Consider the following 26,952-nt stretch of genomic DNA (forward strand, 5'->3'; position numbering starts at 1 on the left):
AAGCCAAAGAGCGAATTCAGTGAAAACGAAAGTAAATGTTTTCAGGGAGGGGCTGTCGTTGTGAATGTCTCTATTTTTTACACATTTGTCCGAGAAAAGGCGGAAAATGTTCGATCAGATTGTGGGAAAGTAAGAGGTGAGTCTGAAACCCTCTTTAATTTCAGGAAGGGCTCATTCCCAGTGGGATCGGGTGGATTTTAGTCCCGCTGAAAGATCCCAATCAAATCCAAGGAGTTGAACGGGGAGCCGCTGGGGATTGTGCAGTGAAAAGGTGAAACCTTTCTCCAGTGTCTCTGATCAGCTGCACAGAGCCTGGAGCTGGTTCCTGTCAGTATAAGGGAACAGGAGGGAGAGGCAATGTCTAACATTCACTTCTCAGGGTCAGACACAGCGACTGGAAAGGGAGACGGAAGTGAAAAGGAGGAACAGAGTGAGGGCCATGAGATGGAACATGACCCACTGGGGTTTCTGTTTAAAGGCAAATAATTCAATCCTGGAGACAATTGTGACGCTTCATTTCCCGACATAAACTTTAATTGAAGAGTTTCCCTTGTGCTGAGTCCATTCTCCGATTCCATTCTTTCCCATTTCGGGTTTTCTGCCTGCACCATCGAGAGCAGTGAGTCCAGCTGCTTGGACCCTCAGGTCCGGAATTCTCTCCCTCCCTCAATCCGTCAATTCCTCTCCACTTTCCTCCGCCTCCCTTCGGATGAAAGGGATGAAATTTAAAATTTGATGTAATTTAAAGAAAAAATAATTACACCTTTAGGAATATCAAAGAATTGCGTTAATCTGGACAGTAGAATATGTCCAGGAGGTTTGTGATACATGGCGTATTGAACAATGAAAGGTTTATACTCTGAAACAAAGATTGAAGGCACTGAATGACAGCTGTATTTTGTTTGTGTATCAGGCCTGGTTATTCTGCTGAGACCCCACAAAGATGGAAGGAGTTCACCTCATCCTGCTTTTGCTGTTTGGGATTCCATGCTCTGTGTATGGTAAGGAATATATTAACATTTGATCATTTTTGATTGGATACAACACATCAACCAGGTATCAAATTGGAACAGTACGTTATTGAGTGAATATTTGAGACCTTAACTGTTGCTTTGCTTTATTTGCTGTTTTAACACATGAGAGTTTGGCATTTCCTTGAAATGAACTCAACAGATGAACTGCAATTACAGTGTCTATTGTGTAACGTATCAGATGTTGTAGGGACTGAATGCAACAGATACCTGGCTGACATCTCCTCTTGTGTGAGAGAGGCTGTTTAAGATTAAGGGCTCACCCTTTTAAGATGGCAATGAGAATGTTTTTATTTCTTAGGGACAGTTTAGAGTGTGGAATTTCCTTGCCAGAAGGTTGTGGAAGCTGAGTCTTTAAGATAGTTGAGTTAGGTACAGTTTTTGACTGACAGGTGAGCGGAGGTAATGGCGCTGACAGGAAAGGCTGAACATGACACCACATCAGGTCAGCCATGTTTTTGTCAGGAAATATGGGCTGCTTGTTTTTAAAGCTACAGAAATCAACAAAACTGAGTGATATCTTCACCCAACGCAAACTTATTGGAAATGGGTATCAACAGGGATCTGACTGCCTTCATGTATTAGACCTATCATGGCCTTGGTGATATTCCTCCCTGACAGTATCCTCACCCTCAGAAACTGCTGCCGTTTTCCCAGCTGTTCAGTGTCCAGAATATCCCACAGAGGGTATAGACACAACATGGATGACAGCTCAGTGATGATAGCCAGGACCTCCTCAGTCTCAGCCTGTACTTGGACTCTGACAGCTGTCGATATTGATAGGGAGGAGGCTGATCATTTCACTTACATTCGTGCCCACCTCTCAGGGAAATTGGGGCTGTTCCCCTGGTGGCTCAGTGGTTGGAGGTTCCTGTTGCTGCTGGGTTTGGTGACACCTCATGTCACCTCATGATCAGCATCGCCTGGAGGAATCCATTCAGTGCTGGTTCCATCTCAGATGAGTCAGCAGAAATTCTGTGGACTGTGTCAGAAGGCGCGCACAATGACAGCGACATGTTCCTGATCCAAAGAACAAAGAAAAGTACAGCGTAGGAACAAGCCCTTTGGCCCATGAAGTCTGTGCCAACATCTGTACCTTCTCCAAAGCTTCCACATCCTGCTGGTAGTGCGGTGACCAGAACTGAATATAATATTCCACATGTGGCCTTACTAAAGCTCGACACAGCTGCACCCTGGCTGTATCCCTCACGCTGATTCACAATGAATTGACTTGTGAGTTTGTCACACAATGTGGCTGGACTCTTCACCTTTGCAAGGAAGCCGAGGTTATGGTTTGCTATGGTGTTCTGAACGATGTGAGCTAATGGAAATGTATGTTGTAGATCCTCAGATGCTAATGCTTCACTGGGTGAGTTAAGTTCAGACACGCATTGACCCTCAGAAATGCCAACTAAAAGGACAGTTACTCCTGAACATCATAGACCACGTTGATGCATACACAGACTTTGGTATGAGAATGAGGCATCCTCTGCAAAGTTGATTACAGTGTAGTGTAGGCGAAGTGACACAAGAATGGCAAATTCAGTTGAGAATCTTAATGTGCGTCTCCATGGATTTGTGTATCTGACATAGAACATAGAACGTTACAGCACAGCACAGGCCCTTCAGCCCTCAATGTTGTGCCGACCTGCCATACCGATCTGAAGCCCATCTAACCTGCACTATTCCATGTACGTCCAAATGCTTATCCAATGACGACGTAAATGTACCTAAAGTTGGTGAATCTACTACTGTTGCAGGCAAAGCGTTCCAATCCCTTACTACTCTCTGAGTAAAGAAACTACCTCTAACATCTGTCCTATATCTTTCACCCCTCAATTTAAAGCTATGCCCCCTCGTGTTCGCCGTAACCATCCTAGGAAAAAGGCTCTCCCTCTCCACCCTATCTAACCCTCTGGCGTATAACCATCTTAGTTTATACGGTTCATGACCACAATTATTCAATGTAGGCAATCAATATTCTGTCAGAAATTTTCAGATGGTTTACTAAGTTTAAGAATGAGCAGTGTAGAAATGGTACATTAGTAAATAAGACAAAAAAACTGATTTGAAACAAACTTTATCATGCAGCAACTGGTTAGGCTATAGAATGTACTGCCTTGAAATGTGGTGGAGGGATATTCAATTGAGATATTCAAGAGTATATTGGATAGTAATGGTACTCCGGCATATAGGGAAAAGGCAGGAGATTACACTGGTGTATTCCCTTGTGTCAGATACGGTGGACTGAATGGCTATCTTCTGTGCTGAAGGAATCTGTGACTGTGATTGGTGTGCTGTTGCTAGAAGTATTTTCTTTCTCCCCACTGGCTGCAACATGCATTTCTTGTTGTATATTTGAAAGAGGTTGATTGGTTACAGATTACTTTGCAACAGATTCAGATATACTTGAATGTAACAAGAACATATCAATTAAACAAATCTGAACAGATCACAAATTTATTTCTGTGTGATATGAAACAACATTATTTACTGTGTTCGTCATGTTACAATGGAGTCTGTGATGTTGGGGTGGGGAAAAGCTGTGTGAAGTGGGCAGAGACTGAGGAAGAGTTTTGTATTCACCTCTGGCTCCGTCAAAAGTGGACATTGGCAGGAATACGATCAGGTCTCTGACTGGGTCCACGTGGTCAGATCTAGTCTCCTTACCTTCACAGAATTATAGAATCCCTACAGTGTGAAAACAGGCCCTTCGGGCCAACAAGTCCACACCGAACCTCAGAGCATTCCACCCAAACCCATGCCTTTAGCTTACCTAATCTACACATCCCTGAACACTACAGGCAATTTAGTATGGCCAATTCTCCTAACCTGCACATCTTCGGACTGTGGGAGGAAACCGGAGCACCCGGAGGAAACCCACGCAGACGCAGGGAGAAAGTACAAATTCCACACAGACAGTTGCCTGAGGCTAGAATCGAACCTGGGTCCCCGGTGCTGTGAGGCAGCAGTGCTTATCACTGAGCCACAGAGCCACTCACTTCTAATTTTGTTTTTTATTTAATTGTGTGAGGCCATGTGCTCGGTACGCAGCTTTATTAGATGCAAGCGCAGGCCACAATCAGAGTATTGACGATATGACCTTAAGGAAAGATATTTGCAGAGAGGGAGTGCAACAAAGTTTCAGCAAAAAATATTCCTGTAATGCAAGGATTGTCCTATGAGCAAAGATCATTGGCCTGTATTTCCTGGAGTGAACTTATTCAAACATGAACAATTCCAATGTGGATTGACAAGGAAGGATGAAGCAATGTTCCTCCTGCTAGGGGTCTCGAACCAGGTGACACAGTCTCAGACATTTTCTTTAGTTAGGAAGGAGACATGGGCATCACTGGCTGAGCCAGCATTTACTGTCTGCTCCTAGTTGCCCCCTTTAGTAGGTGATGGTGGTGAGCAACCTTCTTGGACTGCTGCAGTGTATGGGCGGTCAGTAGATCCACAATGCTGTTAGAGAGGGAGGTCCAGAATGTGCTGTTCTGGCCATATCTGTGCCCAGGGAGCTCTGGTAGGGATCTGTTGCCAGAGGAAGATTGGTGGGTACACCCAAAAAGAAGGAACTGGAATTCTACCTGAGGAGCTCTTAGGCTTTGCAAGAGGTGATAGCTGTGATTTGGACCATTTACACTGAGTGACTGCCTGCCAATTTGTGAGTTTGAGCTTTGTTGTATCAGCTACTTAGTATGTAATTTATAGATTAATTGGCCACAATATACCAGCTAATTTGCGTCATTTCTGCATGTTTTGGTTAAATTAACAATGATCGTGTGAAATCTTGTTTGTTTGATTAAAAGTGTCACCTCATAACAGTGATTTTAAAGTGTAATGATTGATGTATTTGAGATTTACAGTAGTTAAATGAGACACCACCTCTGCAGGTGACTTCCGAGTGAGTGGCCCAGGCCGTCCTGTGGTAGCCGTTGTGGGTGAAGATGCTGTCCTGGAATGTTACCTTGTGCCGAAGGTATTTGCCAACAACATGGTGGTGCGCTGGTTTAAATCAGGCATTCGGTTACCGGTTCACTCATACAGAAACGGGCAAGACAACACTGCTGCTCAGCATGAGGATTACAAGAAAAGGACTGAACTGTTTAAAGATGAAGTGTCCAAAGGCAATGTTTCTCTTCGAATAAAGAACATAAGGGTGTTTGACGAGGGGAAATACCTGTGCACAGTTGATGACAAAACAGCTTTTGAAGAAACTACGATTGAGCTAAAAGTTGGAGGTGAGTGAACACATCTACGACAAATCAGTACCGTATCAAATTGATACTTCAGTCAAAATGCAAGTTGTTTTTATGAAAGTAGTTATTTATCTAGTGAAAACGTTTACTTAGAACATTGAACAACATATTGTACATTTCATCAGGAAAACACTTGCAGTAAAAAAATTTGCAGGCTGTATTATTGCAGTAGCAGGGGATGATGTACCTGCATAAAGCTGATTTGGTGAAAGTTGAGGTAGCCAAAAGAGTTTTTTTTCCAGTTTTAATTTCAGAAGTATACTTTATTCACAAGTTATCTATGAGTAAAGACAAGCAGTGCAAAACAGATCTGTACAGACTTTGCAGGAAGTATCCTGGAATTTTGACATTTCTCTTTAGAGCTTCAATCCATTGCTGCTCACAAAATGGCTGCTGCAAAATGGGTGAATTTGCCAAATCACCACTGCACTTCCGGCCTCCCAGCCTTCCCTTCTAACATGGGAGTGAAAAGACGTTTCCCTAACTCCTCCCTCTTCATCCCCAAGATTGATATCCAAGGGCAGTCATGACTGACCAAATCTGTTCCATTATGGACAGGACTCCTTCCCCGATGATTAGGATTTTGCTAATTCCAGGCTACATTGACAGTTAGAAGTGTTGCCTTACAGTGTAAATTTATAGAAAGTCTTGCTATATGTTTTTGTATTTCTCGCATATTTTTCTTGGACTTGAAAATTTACCTTTTTTATAGTTATCCTTTGCTGATTTCTAAAATGTTCTTGACCTTCAGTCCTCCAGTGAATCTTTGGAGCATTGAATGTATTTACTTTCAATTTGACACTGTCCATAATTACCTTAGTTCGCTGCAGATGGTCTGCTTCAACTCAATCTGTATTCATTTCTTTATAAATGCGTTTAAGACTGTGAGTGAAAAACCACAATCTCAGTATGAAACTCTGTAATGTTATAATCACTCTTTGCGAGGGAATCCTTTACAATGGGATGTTAAACTAATTGTATCTCAGTCCACCCCCACTTCAATGGTACTCTCTTCCTGGGTGTTGTCATCAGTTTCCTCATGCTCCCTAAAGCCCCTGCAAGAACCATCAAAGCTGTTGGACAGGTACATGGACTGAGGCTCATCCCTCAATGTTACCTTCTGGATGTTTAAACTGCCTCATTCCTCCTTCCACCATTCTGTTCCTCACCATGGAACAAATCAGCCTCCGGAGACAGTGTCAAACTTACATTCTTCATCCCTGATGCATTGCAGTGTTCGGAGCCTACATTCCTTGAGCTGCAGACCCTTCCTGCACATGACATTGTTGTGGATCACACTGATGTTCACCAACATCTGCAACACAGCTGTCTTGCTGTCTTCATCAAGTTGTATTTAATTAATACAAACACATCACTGAATGGTATTAACATGTCAGGCTTTAAGTTTAATGCAGTGTTTCAGTTGCAATGGCCCTAATTTAAATAACGGCCCTAACTTTAGAATAAAAGGCACTCCGAACCAATCACCAACCTGCTGACCTAATTCATGCCTCCAGCTCTCAGCTCTTGGGTCTTACTGACATTTTTTGTCTGTCTCAGGTCACTCCTTGCCTTTCGTTCAAACATCAGAACGATGCCTTGTCTGTCAGTGTGAGAAAATTGCTGATTTACCACATTTTCTTAGTGGAGTTCCCTGAAACTGTATTCTAACAACTTTGGTTCTGCATGGATCAAAATCTCCTGCGTTCAATCTGGCCACGATTTCAAAGAGCTGAATCAGCTTCTAATTTACGAGGCCCAATCAATCGCTTGCTCACTGTGTGGCTGCCTGCAGCTCGTGCCTCTGATTCTGAAGGAACCTGTGAATTAAGGATAAAGTTAACTTCAACGCCAAGTGCAAAACTTGACTCACTTTTAGAAACAGGTCAACGTTTGAGACACTTCAGATTCCCTCAAGTATCAGAGTCAGTGCACTGGAGAAGCAAGACTCAGTGAAAGTGAACTTTGAGCTCCTCACAGTGCTTATGAAAGTCAGAATACACCGCTTCAATTGTAATGCCCTCATCAAGGCTCTCTTGTTGAATTATTTTATGAGTTAATAAAGTTAAATGCTGATTGCCTTTACAGGTACAGCTGGCCTGCCTTACGTGATCCAGATTTATCAAAGTAACTGTTAATTTTCTCCCAGATTATCAGTTCTAAAAGACTTCCTGCCACAAAATGATTAAATGGACTGAACTATAAAATTCATACATCTATAAAAAGATGTACAATATTTGCACATCTCCACTTCTCTTGAGCCTCAACTACAGCTGAGCAGGACTGGAGGATAATGGCAGAACCTCAGTAATGTTGGATGTATCCTATCTGGTTACAGTGATTTATCAGTCGAAGTTCAGCCAGCCGAGTGAATAGTTGTTCTTTTATTTATTTTTAGCCCATCTATGTCTCAGCTACCTCTCCTCTCTCTGTGACTTCATCAGGATCTTCTGCTTTGGCGTAACACTCAGAAAATAACTCAGCCGTGCCCGTTGTTTCCAGGCACAGATCCCTTTATTATCAAACTGCAGATGATGGAGATCTGAAACAAAGTCCTGATGAGGAGTCACCAGACTCCAAGCGTTAACTCTACTTTCTGTCTACGGATGCTGCCTTACCTGCAGAGTTTCACCAGCAATTTCTGTCTTTGTTATGGATTCCTTTGTGATCCCTTATCAGCCCAACCCCTCCTCTAACTATATCTGAGACATTTGGATTCCCTTTTGTTTTAATTTTTGGATCAGTAGATTAAAAATACATTTTGTGATGAAATTTCGTACACATCGTATGAATCATGTCACAGAAATACTCAGGACTATATTATCATTCAATAACAGTAAATGAACATCACTTGTGGGTTAAGAATTGTTTGTGAAATGTTTAAAAGAGTTTTCGATTATTGTAGCAGTGGGACGTGAGCACTGGATCCAGGTCGATGGTTACCATAAAAATGGAATTCGGCTTGTGTGTGAATCTAATGGCTGGTTCCCGCAGCCCCAGATATCGTGGACTGGTGGAAATGGACAGAACCTAACAGCAAAGTCTGAAATAAACAATCGACGTGACTCAAAAGGTCTTGTAAATGTCCAGAGCAGTGTAATTGTAACAAAAGATCCAACAAACAACTTCAAGTGCCTCACACATAACCATCTTTTGAAAGAAGAACAAAAAGCAGACATCCAGATAGCAGGTCAGTAAATGATCAAATACAGCTTTATTTTCAAAATAAACACTGCTGTTTGTCAAATCCAGAAAAGCAAATTACATAGTAGATGGAATTTACTGGTGCACTGGAGTTCGCTTTTGACTACAGTGTCACACTCTGAGGTACCTCATTGCATTTACAATTTGAGTTTACATTTACAGTATACATTTGGATTTCATGTCAAACATTTCTCTGGTGCAGACAGAAGTAGGCGATGGCCTGATGGTATTATTGCGAGGCTATTAATTCAGAAACCCAGCTCATGTTCTGGGGAACTGTATTCGAATTCCATCACAGCAGATGGTGGAATTTGAATTCAGTAACAAATTTTTAAAAATGCCTGGAATTAAAAATCTACTGATCGCCATGAAATCCTTGCCAGTTGTTGGAAAAACCCATCTGGTTCACCAATGTCTTTCTAGGAAGGGAAATCTGCCATCCTCACCTGGTCTGGCCTACATGTGACCCCAGACGCACAGCAATGTGGTTGGCTCTCAAGTGCCCTCTGAAATGGCCTAGCAAGCTACTCAGTTGTCCCAATCGCTACAAAGTCTCAAGGAAATGACACCAGATAGATCACCCAGCATCGACCTAGGCACTGGAAAAGACAACGGCAGAAAGAGCCCTGTTGATCCTGCAAGGTCCTCCTCACTAACACCTGGTGTGGGGGGGGGGGGGGGGGCGCGCGAGTGCCAAAGTTGGGAAGACTGCCTCACACACGAGTTAAGCAACAGCCCGATATAGTCACACTCAGAGAATCATAACTTACAGACAATGTCCCAGACACCACCATCACCATCCCTGGTTATGTCCTGTCCCACCAACAGGACAGAGGTGGTTGCACAGAGGTATACATAAGGAAAGTATTGCTCTGGGAGACCTTAATATTGACTTGGGGCCCCGTGAAGTTTCATGGTTTCAGGTTAAACATGAGCAAGGAAACTTCGTGCTGATTACCACATGCCGTCGTCCCTCAGCAGATGAATCAGCTCTCCTCCCTGTTGAACAACACTTAGAGGAAGCACTGAGGGTGTCAAGGGGACAAAATGTACTCTGGGTGGGGGATTTCAATGTCCACCACCAAGAATAGCTCGGCAGCAGTACTACTGATCAGCTGGTCGGGTCCTAAAGGACATAGCTGCTACACAGGGTCTGCGGCAGGTGGAGCGGGAACTAACAAGAGGGAAAAACATACTTGGCCTCATCCTTACCAATCTGCCAGCTACAGTTGCATCTGTCCATGATAGTATCAGTAGGAGTGACCATCGCACAGTCCTTGTGGAGACAAAGTCCCACCTTCACATTGAGAACAACCTCCATCGTGGTGTGTGGCACTATCACCGTGCTAAATGGGACAGACTTCACACGGCTCTAACAACTCAAGCCTGGGCATCCATGAGCCTCTGTGGGCCATCAACAGCAGCAGAATTGTACTCCAGCACAATCTGTAACCTCATGGCCCAGAATATCCCTCTCTCAACCATTACCATCCCGCCAGGGGATCAACCCTGGTTCAATGGAGAGTGCAGGAGGGTGTGCCAGGAGCAGCACCAGGCATTCCTGAAGATGAGATATCAACCTGGCGATGCCACCAAACAGGACTACCTGCACGCCAAACAGTGAAAGCAGCAAGTGATAGACAGAGCTAAGTGATCCCACAACCAACAGATCAGATTTAAGCTCTGCAGTCCTGCTACATCCAGATGTGAATGGAGGTGGACAATTAAACAATTCACTGGAGGAGGAGGGCCCAGAAATATCCCCAACCTCAATGATGGAAGAGCCCAGCACATCAGTGCAAAAGATAAGGCTGAAGCTTTCACAGCAATCTTCAGCCAGAATTGCTGAGTGGACGATCCATCTCAGCCTCCTCCAGTGGTTCCCAGCTTCACAGATACCAGTCTTCAGCCAATTCGATTCACTTCATGTGATATCAAGAAATGGTTGGAGACACTGGATCCAGCAAAGGCTATAGGCCTTGACAATATTCCAGCAATAGTACTGAAGACTTGTGCTGCAGGACTTGCTGCTCACCTGGCCAAGCTGTTCCAGTCCAGTTGCAACACTGTGGAAAATTGCCCAAGTTTGTCCAGTACACAAAAAGCATGACAAATCCAACCCGGCCAGTTACCGCCCCATCAGTCTCCTCTCGATCATCAGTAAGCTGATGGAAGGTGTCAGTAACAGCACGATCAAGCAGCACCGACTCAGCAATAACCTGCTCAGTGACGCCCAGTTTGGGTTCTGCCAGGGCCACTCAGCTCCTGATCCTGTTCCAGCCTTGGCTCAAACATGGACAAAAGAACTAAATTCCGGAAGTGAGGTGAGACTGACAGCCTTTGACATCAAGGTGACATTCGACTGAGTGTGGCATTGAGGAGCCCGAACAACACTGGAGTCAACGGGTATCGGGGGAAAACTCTCTGGTAGTTGGAGTCATACCTGACACACAGGAAGATGGTTGTGGTCGTTGGAGGTCAATCATCTCAGCTCCAGCTCATTTCTGCAGGAGACCCTCAGGGTGGTGTCCTAGGCCCAACCATCTTCAGCTGCCTCATCAATGACCTTCCCTCCATCCTAGGGTCAGAAGTGAGGATGTTGGCCGATGATTGCACAATGTCCCGCACCATTCGCGACTCCTCAGACACTGAAGCAGCCCGTGTTCAAGTGCAACAAGGTCTGGACAATATAAAGGCTTGGGCTGACAAGTGGCAAGTGACATTTGTGCCACACAAATGCCAGGCTATAACCATCTCCAATAAGGGACAATCTAACCACCGACCCTTGGCAATCAATGATGTTACCATCGCTAAATCCCGCACTGTCAACATTCTGGGGGTTATCATTGGCCAGGAATTCAACTGGACTCACCACATAAACACTGTGGCTACAAGAGCAGGCCTGAAGCTCGGAATACTGTGGGAGTAACTCCCCTCCTGACTACTTAAAGCCTGTCCAGTGTCTGCAGTTCACAAGTCAGGAGTGTGATGTAATAACCTCCATTTGCCCTGGATGGGTGCAGCCCCAACGACACTTAAGAAGCTTGACACCATTCAGGACAAAGCAACCTGCTTGATTGGCACCACATCCACAAGCATCCACTCCCTCTACCACCGACGCTCTGTAGCAGCAGTGTGTACTATCTACAAAATAATTCACCAAAGATCTTTGGATAGCACCTTCTAAACAAACAACCACTTCCATCTAGAAGGACAAGGGGTAGCAGACATATGGGAACACCACTACCTTCAAGCTCCAATCCTAACCACATGCCATCCTGACTTGGAAATATGTCGCCGTTCCTTCACTGCCACTGTGTCAAAATCCTGGAATTCCCTCCCTGATGGCATTATGGGTCAACTCATAGCAGGTCCACTGCAGCGGTTTCAGAAAGCAGCTCATCCGCCACCTTCTCGAGGTCAAATGCGGACAAGTAACAAACGCTGGGCCCAGCCAGCGACGCCCATATCCCAGAAACAAGTAGCAAAAAAAGGAACTTGAGGAATTTGATGTGGGATCCAACTTCTTGGATGGTAGTGCCCCTACCTCTGAGCCAGAAGATCTGATTTCAAGTCCCACCTATTTGAGAGGTGTGTAATAACAACCTGGCAAAGGTTGATTTTTAAAAAGCCTTTAATGGAAGGGCCTTACTCTGCGGTGTTTCTCCATTGAGCTTAACAATGGATGTGCCAAGCTCCCAGCAGGGACCCTGGACCTTGGAATGTGCAAATCCACATTATACAGTTCTTGACAGCTCTCTGTCCTGAAAGATAGACAAATACAAGCAGATTACGAGTAATTTTCACCCGATTAATAGTGCTCTAGGAGTAGATGATATTCGTCTTGATGCCTTTTGTCTGTTTGTCAATAAATTTCAAAAGGCACAAAAAAACTTTATGCCGTAAATTGATAATAGCACAAAGAGTGTGGTAAAATTTGAATAAGTCTGGATTCTTGCATCAAAATGATAGTTGTCAACTTGTTGACCATCAATTAACAGCCCTTTAACTGAGTAGCTTGTTCACCCATTTCAGCTGGTAGTTAAAAGTGTAGGTTTGGAGTGACAAGTAGGCCAGGCCAGGTAAAAATGGCTGATTTCCCTACTCTGAAGGACATTTGCGAAACAGATGGGTTTTTTCAATAATTGATGTTCACTTTACAGTCACCACTATAGAGACCGGCTTCAAATTTCAGGTTTTATTTGTTGAATTTAAATTTCATCAACTGCGGTGCTGGGTTTGAACCTGTATCCCCAGAACATTCTCTTGGACCCCAGTGACATTTCCACTTCATCATGCACTGGGTCCAATAGCACTGCCCATTTTTGACCCACATGTTTAAAGAGGCCAGCTTTGGCCAGTTGAGTTAGTAGCACAGTAAACAGTCATGCAAAAGCCGTGGTTGATGGGATCCAAGTGACTCAAGGAGAAGAGAGTGACATGGGCAATTTTAACTGCCCACTTATTTGTTTGAAACCTCAGCCTTCAGCATGGGGCCATAAACTCGAAATTGTGCTAAAATCAGTCATTTGAAAAGGATGATTACAGTGGAAGAGGTCAGAAGTTAAAAGTATCTGATTAACTGCCATTTACTTTGCAGATGACTTCTTCCCATCTGTCTCAGGCTGGCTGGTGTTTTTATCTGTGGTGCTCTGTCTTCTCATAATTACTTTAATCGCTGGGATCCTTTGGGATGTGAAACAACTCAGAAATATTAAAGGTACAGTCTCAAATTCAATGACAATGGAGGAGACAGATTCGGGACTTAAGGAAAATGTTAAAACTGAACCAGGGTCTTTTTGTTTGTACTTTTTGTGTTGCACCATAGATGTGATAATTCAGTCATGAAAGTTTTGGTCACAGTGGGAGGGGAGGAGATTGCTGTTTTAATGAAGCCAGCAGCATGTCTGAGAGATCCCTTTGTTTTAATTTTTTTTCATCAAATATTATTGTTTTCAAAGATAATGGGAACTGCAGATGCTGGAGAATCTGAGATAACAAAGTGTGAAGCTGGATGAACACAGCAGCCAAGCAGCATCTTGTGCTCCTAAGATGCTGCTTGGCCTGCTGTGTGCCTCCAGTTTCACACTTTGTTATCTCATTGTTTTCAATTTTTTTTCCCATATCTGCAAAAAAGATCTTTTTGTTTAATTTTGTTCTACCTCCTCGTCAATCTTCTGTACAAAGAAGCCAATTTCATTGTATAATACAACATGAAACGCAGCACAGTCTAACTCTTTACCATCTAAATAGAGCTTGGTGTGTGTTACACTGAAGAAGTGCTAATCTGGGTTTGTTTCAAATTGAAATGAATGCTATTAGTTCGTAGTAAGTGAAAGTATGTCAGTTGAATTAAGTCACATTTATTTTTAATTCCAATTTATATTTAATGGATTTCTTTCAGAACTGCGGCATGACAAGACGATTGAACAATACGGTAAGAAATGATGAAATATTTGTCCTCCAGCCAGGGGCCTAGGTATTTTGACGTGCAGATGGCACATCTAACTGCTAAATAATGCCTGTTAAGCAGTCTTACTGAAAATTACTTTGTGCACAATTTACCATATAAGCAGTACCCTTGCAAAATTTGCCATTTTTGAGGTAAATGTTGCTGAGATTCGCTGATGTTTTTACAGACTAAAATCCCGCTTGATAGATCATTGTTTGCTTCTTCCTTGTATTTAATGATGTGGTCATTCATTGAACCATAAAGGTACAATACTGAAGATTTGGTTTCAAAGATAAAAGAAAGTAATATACAAGAGATGGTAACATAGAATGAAGCAATGTATTTACATTTAACACAGTTTGAAAATTTTAGAAATGCTCAATTAAGAATACAATCTTCTTGATCCCAATAGCATCATTTTACTATCTTAGACACCACAAGAATCCTTTCTGAGTCACATCTATAGACTTGACGTAATGTTTTCTTTCAACTCCTGGTCTTTGGTAGCTGATCCTTGATTAGTAACACAATTGAACTCAAACACTCTCAGCTTCACAACACCTCCCTGGTTCTAAACGAATAATTCTGGTCTGGACCTTTCACACAAAAACCCTGACACCTTGAGTTAATCTATTTCCTATCCTCTCTAAATATCTCCCTTCTTATGAGAAATATTTCATAGATTTAACCTGGATTCTACCAAGGTATCTGCCAACAGTATGAATGACATAAGTAGACAAAGCGATGGTGTCCTGCAAAGTGCACCCAGGGAGTTAAGTAAGAAGTTAAAAAGCAAGACCTCAAGGGCAGTGATTTCTTCATTACTCCCAGTGCCACGCACCAGTGAGGGTAAAAATAGAAAGATAGACCAAGTGAATGCGTGGCTGAGAAGCTGGTGTAGGGGCAGGGTTTTCAGATCTCTTCTGGGTTAGAGGTGACCTGTACAAGAGAGACGGGTTACACTTGTACCTCTCTCCTCGGGGGGAGATTTTGTTCCTGTTACCCAGGAGGGTTTAAACTAATTTGACACAGTTTTGGGACTCTGAATAAGAGAGAGACCGTTGAGAAATCAGGGGTAAATACATTAGCCATTGAGAGCACAGTTACTATTTGGGATAGCCGGGGATACAGTAACGGAAAGGAAAGGCTTCTGGTTTAAAGTGCATTTATTTCAATGCATGAGGCCTGACTGGTAAGGCCGATGAGCTCAGAGAATTGATTGGCTGTGGGGTCTGGGATATTGCAACCAGAACAGAAACAGGGCTGGGAGAAGGGCAGGACTCTCTCCTCAATGTTCCAGGATACAAAAGCTACAGGTGTGACAGAAGTCCAAGTAAGTGAGGAAGGAGAGCTGCCATTTGATAAGGGAGGACATAACAGCAGTGCTTAGAGAAGATATTCCAAATGGGTCATCAAATGAGGTCATATGGTTAGAACTTAGAAACAAGAAGGGGATGGTCACTCTGTTGGGACTGTGTAATAGACCCCCCCCCCCCCACCCCAACAGCCAGTGGTTACTAGAGGAGCAAATGTGTAGAGAGATTGCAGTTACCTGTCAGAATAATAGATAATATAAGTTGGAGATATTAATTTCCCCAGTATTGACTTGACCACCCAGAGTGTAAAAGGTCCGGATGGGGTGGAATTTTTCAAATGTGTCTCAGAAAGTTTGGTAAGTGAATACGTTGAGGTCCTAACTCAGGAGGGTGCAACACTGGACCATCTCTTTGGAACAGGTTCAGGCAAGTGACTGAAGTGTTAGTCGGAGACCACTTTGCAGTGACCGTAACTCCATCATAGTTATGGAAAAAGATAGGATGGGGTCCACAGGTTAAGGTGCTAAACTGGTGCAGGACCATTTTTGTGGCCTTTTGCAGGATCTAGCAGAGGTTGATTGGGTGAGTCTGTTTGAAGGAAAAGGAATGTGTGGCAAATGGGAGCTTTTCAAAGTGTAATATCAAGAGTCCAGGAACAGTACATTCCTGTTAAGGTGAAGGGAAAAGCTGTCAGATTTGGGGATCCATGGTGAAGAAGGATATTGAGGCTCTGGTCAGGAAATGGAAGGCATACATTCCATTTTAAGCTATCAGGCTCAAGTGAATCCCTATTTGAGTATAAAAAGTATAGGAGCACTCTTAAGAGGGAAATCAGAAGAGCAAAAAGAGGGTATGAGCTGGATCTGGCAGATATTGAGCTTACAATGGTGCAGTGGTATTGTCACTGGACTGTGGGCCAGAGACCCAGATAATGTTCTGGAGACCTGGGTTCAAATCCTGGCAGATGGTGCAATTTGAATTTAATAAATATCTGGAACTAAGAGTCTAATGATGACCACGGATCATTGCTGATTGTTCGGAAAAACCCATCTGGTTCACTCATGCTCTTTAGGGAAGGAAACTGCCGTCCTTACCTGGTCTGGCCTACATGTGACTCTAGACCAACAGCAATGTGATTGTCTCTTAACTGCCCTCTGGGCAATTAGGGAAGGGCAATAAATGGCCAGCAACACCCTCATCACCTGAATGAATAAAGGAGATAAGGGTTTAAGATAATCCCAAAAGGTTCTATAGCCATATGAAGAGTAAAAGGCTGGCGAGGGAGAGAATAGATCCTCTTAAAGATCAGCATGGCCATCTATGTGTGGAACCACAGGAGATGGGGGAGATTTGTAATGAATATTTCCCATCCCTCAGAAAAAGACCTTATGCATTCATCCTATCTGTGCCCCTCAATAGAGTCAACACTGAGGAGAGAATCGTGGATGCTAAGGGAATAAGTGGGACGTGTTGGACCACATACATACGACCAGAGAGGAGGTGTTTGCAGCCTTAGGCGCATTAAGTTAGATAAATTCCCTGGGCCTGATCAAGTCCATCCTTGGACATTGTGGGAGGCTAGGGAAGAAATTGCAGAGATTTTTGCTTCATCTTTAGCCGTTGATGAGGTTCTGGAAGACTGGATGGTGGCTGATGTTGTTCTACTGTTAAAGAAAAGGAGCAAAGATAGTCCAGCGACCTGCAGGACAGTGAGGCTGACATCAGTGGTAGGCAAGTTATTAGAGAGGATACTGAGGGACAGGATCAACCAACATTTGGATAGTCACGCTCTGATGAGGGATAGTCAGCATGGATTTATGCCCAAGAAGTTATATCTGACAAATCTTTGAGAGTTTTTCAAAGCGGAAACCAAGAGGATAGATGATGGTAGGATAGTGGATGTTGTCAATATGGTCATTGGTAAGGCCTTTAACAAGGTTTTGCATGGCAGGCTAGTCATGAAAGTTAGGTCGCATGGTATCCAGGGAAAGCTAGCTAATTGGATTGAAAATTGCCTCGATGGTAGGAAGCAAAGGGTGACAGTTGCAGGTTGTTTCTCAGACTGGAGGCCTGTGACTAGTGGTGTGCCGCAGGGATCAGTGCTGGGACCTTTGTTATTTGTTATTTACATCAATGATTTGGATGTAAATGTATAAGGCATGACTGGTAAATTTGCTGAGGTTACAAAGTTAGGAGGTATCGTTGACAGTGAAGAAGGGTATCAAAAATACAGAGGAATCTTGATCAGACAGAGAAGTGGGCTGAGGATGGATAAATGCAATTCAATACAAATAAGTGTGGGGTGTTGCACTTTGGAAAGTCAAACCAAGTAAGACTGAAACAGTAAATTGTAAGGCCCTGAGGAGTGTTATTGAACAGAGGCATCTAGGAGTGTAAGTACGCAATTTACTGAAAGCGGCGTCACAGGTAGACAGGGTGGTGAAGAAGGCATTTAACATGCTGGTCTTCATCAGCCGAGGCACTGAGTATGGGAATTGGGACGTTATGTAACAGTTGTGTAAGTCATTGGTAAGGCTGCACTTGGGAGCATTGTGTACAGTTTTAGTCACCCTGTTATAGGACAGACAGAGTTAAACTGGAAAGTGTGCAAGCAAGACTTACAAGGATGTTGCCAGGACTAGTAGGCCTGAGTTTTAGGGAGAGTTTGGTCAGGATAGGACTTGCTGTCCTATGTTCAAAGGAATGGTCGGGTGACCTTACTGAGGTGTATGAAATCATGAGGGGCATAGGTGGGATGAATGCATGTAGTCATTTTGCTGGGAGATGGGGAATTGAAAACTAGCGGGCATAGATTTAAGGTGAGAGAGGAAAGATTTAAGAAGGACCTGAGGTGCAACTTCTTCACACACAGTGTTCTGTGTATGGAATGGGCTGCTAGAGAAAGTGATTGAGGCAGGTACAATGGCAACGTTGTAAAAAAAATTTGGATAGGGACATGGATAGGAAAGTTTTAGAGGAATATGGACCAAATGCGAGCAGTTGGAACTAGCTGAGCAGGCACCGTGGTCAGCATGGCCCAGTTTGGGCTGAAGGGCCTGTATCCATGCCGGATCACTCAATGACTCTGTTACTGATCGTTACATCTGAGAGGCTTGCGAGTTATTTCAGACGGCAGTTAAGAGTTGGTGACATTGCTGTTGGCCTGGAGCTGCTTGTAGGTCAGTCTGGATAAGAACAGCAGAATTTCCTCTTTAAAGGAAGTTAGTGAAACTGATGTTTTTTGTAAGAATTGCTTCATGCCATCATGAGGTTTTTAATTCCAGGTATTTAAATATCAAATGCTACCATGTACTGTGCTAGGATTATTACTTGGATCTCAGGATTACTAGTCTAGCAGCGATACCAAATCAGCATTACCTACCACATTTAGAACCTAAATCCTGTGGTGAGGTCCTCAATCTGTGGTGAATCAATGAAAGGCAAAATAAGAAAACAAGAGTGCCCTGTGTGACTGAAGTAAAATGAAGAACTGTGGATAACTGGAAGTCTGGAGAAACTGAGCAGGTCAGGCAGCGGCTGTGAAGAGAGAAAGTTAACATTTTGAGTCGGTTACATTTTGTATGATGTGAAAGTAGCTGGGAAATAGCAGTCTTGAATATTTTAGTCAAAATGGAAATGCTCAGAGAGAGAGGAGCAGAATTTTCCTTTGCTTCTGTTTGTGCTGTGCCTTGTATCCAGTAAAAAATGATGTCCTGTGATTGAATAACCAGATAAGGTTTACTCTCTCAGGCCAGATGTGAAGAAAAGACCACATGAGCAAGACATGACGGAGCTGCCCAGGGAAGTGTAGCATCCTTAGTGTAATTAGTGTTATTATTATAAGAGAAACTGTCTCATGAATAAATGTCATTGTTTAGAAGATATATAGTAACACTGATGTATATTCGCCTGTACAAAAGTAAGGGTTACATTAAGAATGATGTTGTTGTACAGTATCATGAAAGGATGTTTCAAAACGCTTGAGAAACAAGATGTTTCCGAGGTGTGTTCATTGTTTCATTGTGAGAAATTCTGCAGCAATGTCCCACAAACAGAGTGTGATGCAATGCGTGAGCTGTGATGTTGGCTGAGGAAAAATGTTGACCAGGGACAATCCCATGGATCGTCAGAGCAGTCCCACGGGATGTTTTATGTCCAACTGATGGGGCAGACAAGGCTCGGTTTAACAAGATATACAAGATAATGAGAGGCATAGATAGAGTTGATAGCCAGAGACTATTTCCCAGGGCAGAAATGGCTAGCACGAGGGGTCATAGTTTTAAGCTGGTTGGTGGAAAGTATAGAGGGGATGTCAGAGGCAGGTTCTTTACGCAGAGAGTTGTGAGAGCATGGAATGCGTTGCCAGCAGCAGTTGTGGAAGCAAGGTCATTGGGGTCATTTAAGAGACTACTGGATATGCATACGGTCACAGAAATGAGAGGGTGTATACATGAGGATCAATGGTCGGCACAACATTGTGGGCTGAAGGGCCTGTTCTGTGCTGTACTGTTCTATGTTCTATGTTCTATGTTATCTCACTTGAAAGATGACACCTCTGACTGTGTAGCAGTCCCTCAGCACTGCACTGGGAGGGTCAGTGTGGATGACATGCTGAGATGTTTGGAGGAGAATCTACAACCTCTTGCCTCAGAGGTGAAAGAGATACAACAGAATCGAGGCTAACACCTGTTTGGGTAAGATCTCAACACTCAAACCACTTCAAATACGGAGAACCTTTGTTTGAATTCACGGTGGGACATGGACATCACTGGCTGGGTCAGCATTTATTGCTAATCCTAGTAGCCCTTGAGAAGGCGGTGATGAGATGCCTTCTAAAACCGCTGTAGGCATCGTGGTATCACATTGGTATCACATGGATTGAGTATCATATTGATGTACCTACCAATAATTTAGTGTTTGTGACAACCAAATCAATGAAGTGTATTAACAGCTTGATTTCTATTTTTAGGTCGGTGGAAATCTGTCAGTGATTCAGGTACGGTATACTGTTTGTCTTGAAATGTGGGTCAGTGAGGACATGGCTGATAGTGACTGAGATTTGCTGCACGTTAAAACACAGCAGCAAACTTCTCCATGACCTTAAGTTTATAGAAGGTAAAATCTGGGAGAGCAGCCTGCAGTGCATTAAGGGAGTCAAGATTGGAGCAGGACTTCCCAAACTGTGGGAACCCCCGACTGGGATCACTTAAACACCAGATGGGGTTGTATGCTCCCCACTCCTTTGAGTCCATGCCCCCACACAGGCATCAAGATCCAGGTGGTATCTGGCCCTCCCTGTTCACCTCACTGTTCACCTCGAGATGGAGTGGGGGAAGCAATGGAGGGATGGAGGGCGGGGTAGGGAGGCGTTCTAAAGGTTCTATTATTTAGGCTGTGAATCCTGAAAAAGAAGCCACAGGCCCCGTCCATTTGACTCAGACTGGGCTGAAAGGAACGGCGTTCCAGGATCTTAATGCAGTGACAGTAAAGGAACAGTGACATGGTTCCAAATCGGCATGGTGCGTGGTATGGAAAGGTGTTTCAGTGAGTCTGTTGTACCTGTATTTCTCGGTGAGACAGGTTGTAGGTTTGGAGGGAGTTATCAGAGAACACTGATGGTGCAGTGAGTTACAGTAATGCATCTTATAGCTGGGACACACTGCTGCCGTTGTCCATCAGTACGGGCTGAACTGAATGTTTAAGGTGGTGGATTGAGTTCTGAAAGGTCAGGTCGATTGGCCCTGCAAAGGGTCAAGTTTTAGTGGTGTTGTTGTTGCAGGACATCTCTACGTAATTGGCAAATATTTTATCACATTCCTTGTAGGTGTTTGACTGACGTTGGTCAGTCAGGAGCTGAGTCACTGCCAGCAGATTTCCCTGTTCTCATCGTGACAGTATTTATGTCGCTGGTCTGGTTAAGTTTCAGGCGAATGATCAACTCCCAAGATGTTGTTGGTTGGCAATCAGTGATGGTGGGAATGTTGATTGTCAGTGCAGCTGGTTAAATGCCCACTTCTGAGAGATGGTCATTGCCTGGCACTTGTGTGCCAGCGGCATTACTGATTATATAAAGCGACCTGTCTCAGCTTTCTCTGTGCCCTCACACGGGAGTAGGATGTAACATGTCACTGCTGCTGTTGGTGTGAAACTTTGAAATGGTTTTGAAAAAGATTAAAGACCGGAATGAGGAAATTCTTCCCTTACCGCCCAGACTGCAGCTTAACTTTCTCAACATTTTCAGGCTAATGCCTTCCAATTCACAGCCAGCAGTTAAAAGTTCACGTGCCATTTTCTTCTGTGGAATTATATACATGCTGATTTCCCCGGTTTCACTGGTTTCTTGTTTCTGATTTCAGATTGGAAGAATATTTCGAAGTGCAAAGGTAAGGTCCTTATGCTATCACAATGAGTATTTATGGAAGAGTAACTACAAGGGATTTTATCCCTGAGCCACCTTCTCTTGTCACTCTCCAGTAACAATGTGCATCCTTCAGGGGAACTTTCTGGGTTCCTGTTGCTGCATCAGGGTATCAAACCCCAGCAGCACCGATTGGGAAATAGCTGCTACACTGCCCACAATTTTCCGTCTATCGATGGGAATGAATGGCAGATCAAGAGCAGCATGGATGCAGTTTCCAATCTGCATGACAATTGGGCGACTCACAGGCCAGCAATGTGAACTCAGAAAACCAGCTCTGAAGTTGGAAGATTTCTGTATTTTTAACAGGTATAATTCATATAGTTCAGTGTCTGTCACTCTTATCCTTTCCATCCTGTGACTCCTGGTCTGTTCCTGATCTAATTCAGCCTGAGGACATTGCACCTGTTCCTTGGGTATGGTCCGAGGTCCAGTCATCTTTCGCTGCATTTTAATTTATTTTTGGAATGTGTACATTTATTTTCCATCCTTTATTTCCCTTGAGGAGGTGCAGTTGAGCAGGCTCCTAGAACAATGGGAGATCACGTGGTGTTGATGCACCCACAAAGCTGTCAGGGGTGTATTCCCAGAATGTTATGCCAACAATAGTGAAGGAACAGCAGTATAGTTCCCATTCAGGATGGTGTCTGAGTGTGAGGAGGGGCCTTGTAACTGTCGGGTGGTGATGACCCCATGCATCTGCTTCCATTGTCTTCCACGGTGGTGGGGGTCAGGGGTTTATCAGGAAATTGAATGGACACATAATGCGAGTAAAGCTGCAAGGTTTGGGGATTACAATGGAGGAATAGAACTGACTGAATTGTTTTATAGAGAGCTGGGATTGACATGAAGGCTAAATCACCACTGTCTGTGCCATTGTGACTCTGAGAGGCTGCTGTAGGAGGAAGCTGAGTGAGTGCATGCAGTGTACCTCGTGTGTGGTACGCACTGCTACCAGTATGCAGACAGCAGTGTGCACCAGAGGGGGCTTATCGTCACAGGCCCAGTGACCTGTAAATGTCAGAGCAGTAACGGTTTCAAAGTCTGTGTCTCTGTAGGAAGGTGGTCACTGGACCATTCACCGCAATGAATGAGGAGCTGAGCCCAAAGGGAAGTGGTGGGATCCCAGTATCGGTGATTTGATTCGATTTATTTTTGTCACAAGTACTGAGGTACAGTGCAAAGTATTGCTTTGCAAGCTATCCGGGGGAATTATAACGTACCTAAGTACATCAGGAGAATAGAACAAAATGCCGAATACAATGTTACAGCTGCAGAGAAAGATCAATTTGAATATATGATAGGTCTGTTCATTATGTGGTTTCAAACTGTTGTATCTTCTGCCCAATGGAAGAGGGTGGAAGGGAATGGTACTCAATTTCCACAGTTCAGGATCATGCCATGCATTTTTCCAGGTATCTCTGGGCACTCCCATCGTGTGGCTCCTCACTTAGTTAAGAAGAATGCCAATGCTATGTTGAAGAGGGCCAGCCAGTATCTATGGATTTCCAGTCTGAATGATCAATGTGAGAGGTTTATAGGAATCGGGTTCGTTGCTGGATTCTCCCATGTGTCAGAGATCCTTGATTGCACGTTGGTCTTACCCAACAGGAAAGACTTTCACTCAACGTACAGCTGTTCTGAAGCTATTAGTAAATGTTTCTTCAGGCCTCAGTGAGGAGATTTCTCACAATACTTACACTCTCAGGCACTCCTGACCTTCTCAGGCCCCACTTGTGTCTTCAAGATGAATGCTGGGTGGCCAGGGCTACCTGGTGAAGACACAGTTCCTCCTATTTCTATCGAATCTATCCCAGATGATATTGAACTTCTTGTGTATCCATCAGACTCCTGAAGGCTTCTTCATCGATGCTTTGGAGTGTCAGGGCATGAGATACTGACCTTTGACCTGGAGCTGTAGCTACAGTATTTGTTTGACTGGTGCATCTGTGGCTGGTGGTCACATTGCATAAAGCTGATGGTTATTCGGTGATGGCAATGCTGTTGGATGTTAAGAGGAGATATGTAGGCAATTGCTTGGTACTTCTATATCATGAAAATAACTTGTTAGTTCAAGCCTGGATGTTGTCCAGGTCACTTGCATATGGATGCAGACTGCTTCAGTATCTGAGGAGCGGTGAATAGTGCTGAGTGTTGTACCCCAGGCAGCTAAAGATGGTTGGGTCGAGGAAGAGATGTTTCATCACATCTCTGAGCAGCTTGATTCGAAAGTATCTTCCCCGAGGAGCTGCTGTAGTGATGTCTCTTGCTGAGATTATTGATTTCCAGCAACCACATCCAACTTCCTTTGGACAGGAAATGATTCCAAACGATGAACAATCCTGCCCTTTTGATTCGAAATGGCTTCCATTTTACAAGGATTCTTTGGTGCCACACTTTGTCAAGTACAGCCTTGATCTCAGGTACAGTTGCACTCAGCTTGCCTCTGCATTTCAGCTTTTTGTTCATGTTTGGAGAAAACCTGCAATAAAGCTTAGAGCAGAGCCATCCTAACAGACTGAAACTGAGCGTCGGTGAGCAGGCTATTGCTAAATTATACCCCCTTGATAGCGCAGTCAAAAATATCTTCACTCACTGCAGTGGGCCAGGATTAGATTGAGAGTGCTGTATTTGGTGGAATTGGAAACTGACTCAGGACTGGCCTTCTGTCTTGGTGGTAAAGTCATGAGATTAAAAAGTGAGGGTGTGAAATTCTGCTGCTCACAGACTGTTGGACCTCAAAGATGTTTGGATTTCAAGATCAGTTTTTTTTCTAACAACAAAATGAGGCAGAGACTGATGAAAATACTTTGCAGATGAGTCAACAGCTGTGGTAAAGGGAAGATTAAAGCTTGAGGTTCCAGCAAATGACTTTTCATCAGAATATTTTGCATTCTCTGAGTTTTACCAGAACTGACCCTTTTATATTTCTGTAACTCCACAGCCACTAAAACTCGAATTTTCATCAACTTGAGCTTTGCTCTCTCCAGGCCTGTCAGATGAAATTTTAGAGGCAGCTTTTATCCATCACAACCTTCCCTGCAGCAATCTCTCCTCAAATCTGTTCCTATACTTCTGCTATCCCTTTAAAAGACGTCCTGTTGAAATCCTGTTTTTCCCGGTTTGCTTCCTCTCTGTAAAGTGCTTTCAGGCATCTGTCTATCAGCCAGGAGTGATACAGATTACAAGCTTTTGTTCTCCTGAACATGATTTTTGTTCCAATAACCCTGGCTTCATTTTGGATTTCAGTCATTAGTTTTGATTGATTTAACTGAACCTCTCAGATTTTTCCCTTTCTATTTCCAGTCCCTGTAAATCTGGATGCAGAAACAGCAAACCCAAAGCTTGAGGTATCCAAAGATCGGAAGAAGGTGAGATTGACCCAGACAGCATTGAGCGTCGACAACAATGAAGAGAGGTTTACAGTCTTGGAATCAGTGCTGGGATCAGAGGAATTTACTTCAGGCTCACACTACTGGGAGGTGGATGTGGTGGGGAATCAGCACTGGACTGTGGGAGTAGCCACACTATCTGTGGAGAGGAAGAAAGAAATCCAAGTGAAAGCAGAGAATGGTCTGTGGACGATTGGTAGGGCTGGGGATAAATTTCAGGCAAACGCTGAAAATACAATCGATATCCAAGCTGGTGAGGTTCCCACGAAAATTGGTGTTTATCTCAGTTATGAGACCGGGACTGTTTCATTTTACAGCGCAGATACAAAGATTTACCTGCACATTTTCACTGGATGTGGATTCACAGAGAAACTGTATCCTTTCTTCAGTACAACAGTCTGTAACACGTGGCTGAGAATCTGCCCAGTTTAACATTGTTTCTGTGAAAAGTTTCTAACCTGAAGGTTTCTACAAAGTATTTTACAGTTTAACAGGAAAAAAGGGACCTAGAATCATGCCATTTTACAAAACGCTGTCTGATTGTCTGAGCTTTTAAGTGATGTAATATGCATTTGATCAGATTCACAGAGAGGAGGTGGTTTCCCTCCATGTAAACCACTGATAGGCCAGGGATTGTCTTACTTTGGAGAAGAGGAGGAGGAGGAGAGGGGACCTAATTGAGGTATACAATTGAGGTATCCCCTGAGAAAAAGAACAGGAAATGACATCGCCAACCCAAGGAAACCTAACCAGATAAATAGAAAGCGGGACATAACACCAGCGCTTTTTCGGAGGCTCACTGATGATGTTACCTAGAATGGTGACGAAACGTCTGAAAACTAACCTTCCAGCTCAGCGAGCAAACTCACATCCAGAACCTCAACCTGAGCTACAAATCTTCTCAAAACTCGCTGAGGTATACAAGATAATGAGAGGCATAGATAGAGTTGATAGCCAGAGACTATTTCCCAGGGCAGAAATGACTAACACGAGGGGTCATAGTTTTAAGCTGTTTGGAGGAAAGTATAGAGGGGATGTCAGAGGCGGGTTCTTTACACAGGGAGTTGTGAGAGCATGGAATGCGTTGCCAGCAGCAGTTGTGGAAGCAAGGTCATTGGAGACATTTAAGAGACTGCTGGACATGCATATGGTCACAGAAATTTGAGGGTGCATACATGAGGATCAATGGTCGGGACAACATTGTGGGCTGAAGGGCCTGTTCTGTACTGTACTGTTCTATGTTCTAGATGGATTTGTCATCCACCTGCTCCCAGGGGAGCTGATGGCCGAGTGGTTTTATCATTAGACTGTTAATCCAGAGACCCAGATAATGTTCAATTTTTTTCTGAAAAGTCTGGAATTAAGAGTCTAATAATGACCATAAATCCATTGTCAATTGGTGTAAAAACCCATCTGGTTCACTAATGTCCTTTAGGGAAGGATAGTGCCCTCCTTACCTGGTCTGGCCGACATGTGACCCCAGACCCACAGCAATGTGGTTGACTCTGAACTGCCGTCTGGGCAATAAATGCTACCCTGGTCTACAATGTGCTCGTCCCATAAATTAATAAGTAAAATAAAAAGATTATTCTGGAATCCATGTTACCAGAGACTTCACTGTTTCAACTGAGTCTTAGGATTGGATAATGTGACCTGTGTCTCAGTCTGGAATCAGATGAGGGTCAGCGCTACAATATACTTGAACAGTAAATGAGCTGGATTTTGATGTGTAGAATGAGTACCTGATGTGGGAAGCAATGTCATACTTAGCAAAAGGTTTGAAATGAATTTGAGACAAAATAGAAACTGTTGGTAAAGCTCAGCAGGTCTGGCAGTATCTGTGGAAAGAAATCAGAGTTAATGTTTCAGGTCGAGTG

The 26,952-nt window shown here is 43.7% G+C and overlaps 1 protein-coding gene across 5 annotated transcripts; it reads left to right on the forward strand.

The window, feature by feature from the left end:
- On the forward strand, window positions 1-26,314 carry LOC132206197 (butyrophilin subfamily 3 member A3-like). Of its 5 annotated transcripts, none has more exons than XM_059639435.1 (9): window positions 1-136; window positions 914-1,001; window positions 4,928-5,275; window positions 8,199-8,483; window positions 13,098-13,217; window positions 13,902-13,934; window positions 20,235-20,261; window positions 21,622-21,648; window positions 24,990-26,314. In XM_059639435.1, exons 2-9 carry the CDS (start codon window positions 944-946, stop codon window positions 25,505-25,507), a joined length of 1,416 nt encoding a protein of 471 aa, XP_059495418.1. In that variant the 5' UTR covers window positions 1-136; window positions 914-943; the 3' UTR covers window positions 25,508-26,314. The 5 variants fall into 5 exon arrangements, with proteins under 5 accessions (XP_059495418.1, XP_059495420.1, XP_059495421.1 ...); XM_059639436.1 differs by lacking the exon at window positions 1-136 and adding an exon at window positions 799-817; XM_059639437.1 differs by lacking the exon at window positions 20,235-20,261.
- Window positions 26,315-26,952: the final 638 nt, after the last annotated feature.

The sequence above is a fragment of the Stegostoma tigrinum genome, chromosome 34, assembly GCF_030684315.1.
Source record: "Stegostoma tigrinum isolate sSteTig4 chromosome 34, sSteTig4.hap1, whole genome shotgun sequence".
In the NCBI taxonomy this organism is placed as follows: domain Eukaryota; kingdom Metazoa; phylum Chordata; class Chondrichthyes; order Orectolobiformes; family Stegostomatidae; genus Stegostoma; species Stegostoma tigrinum.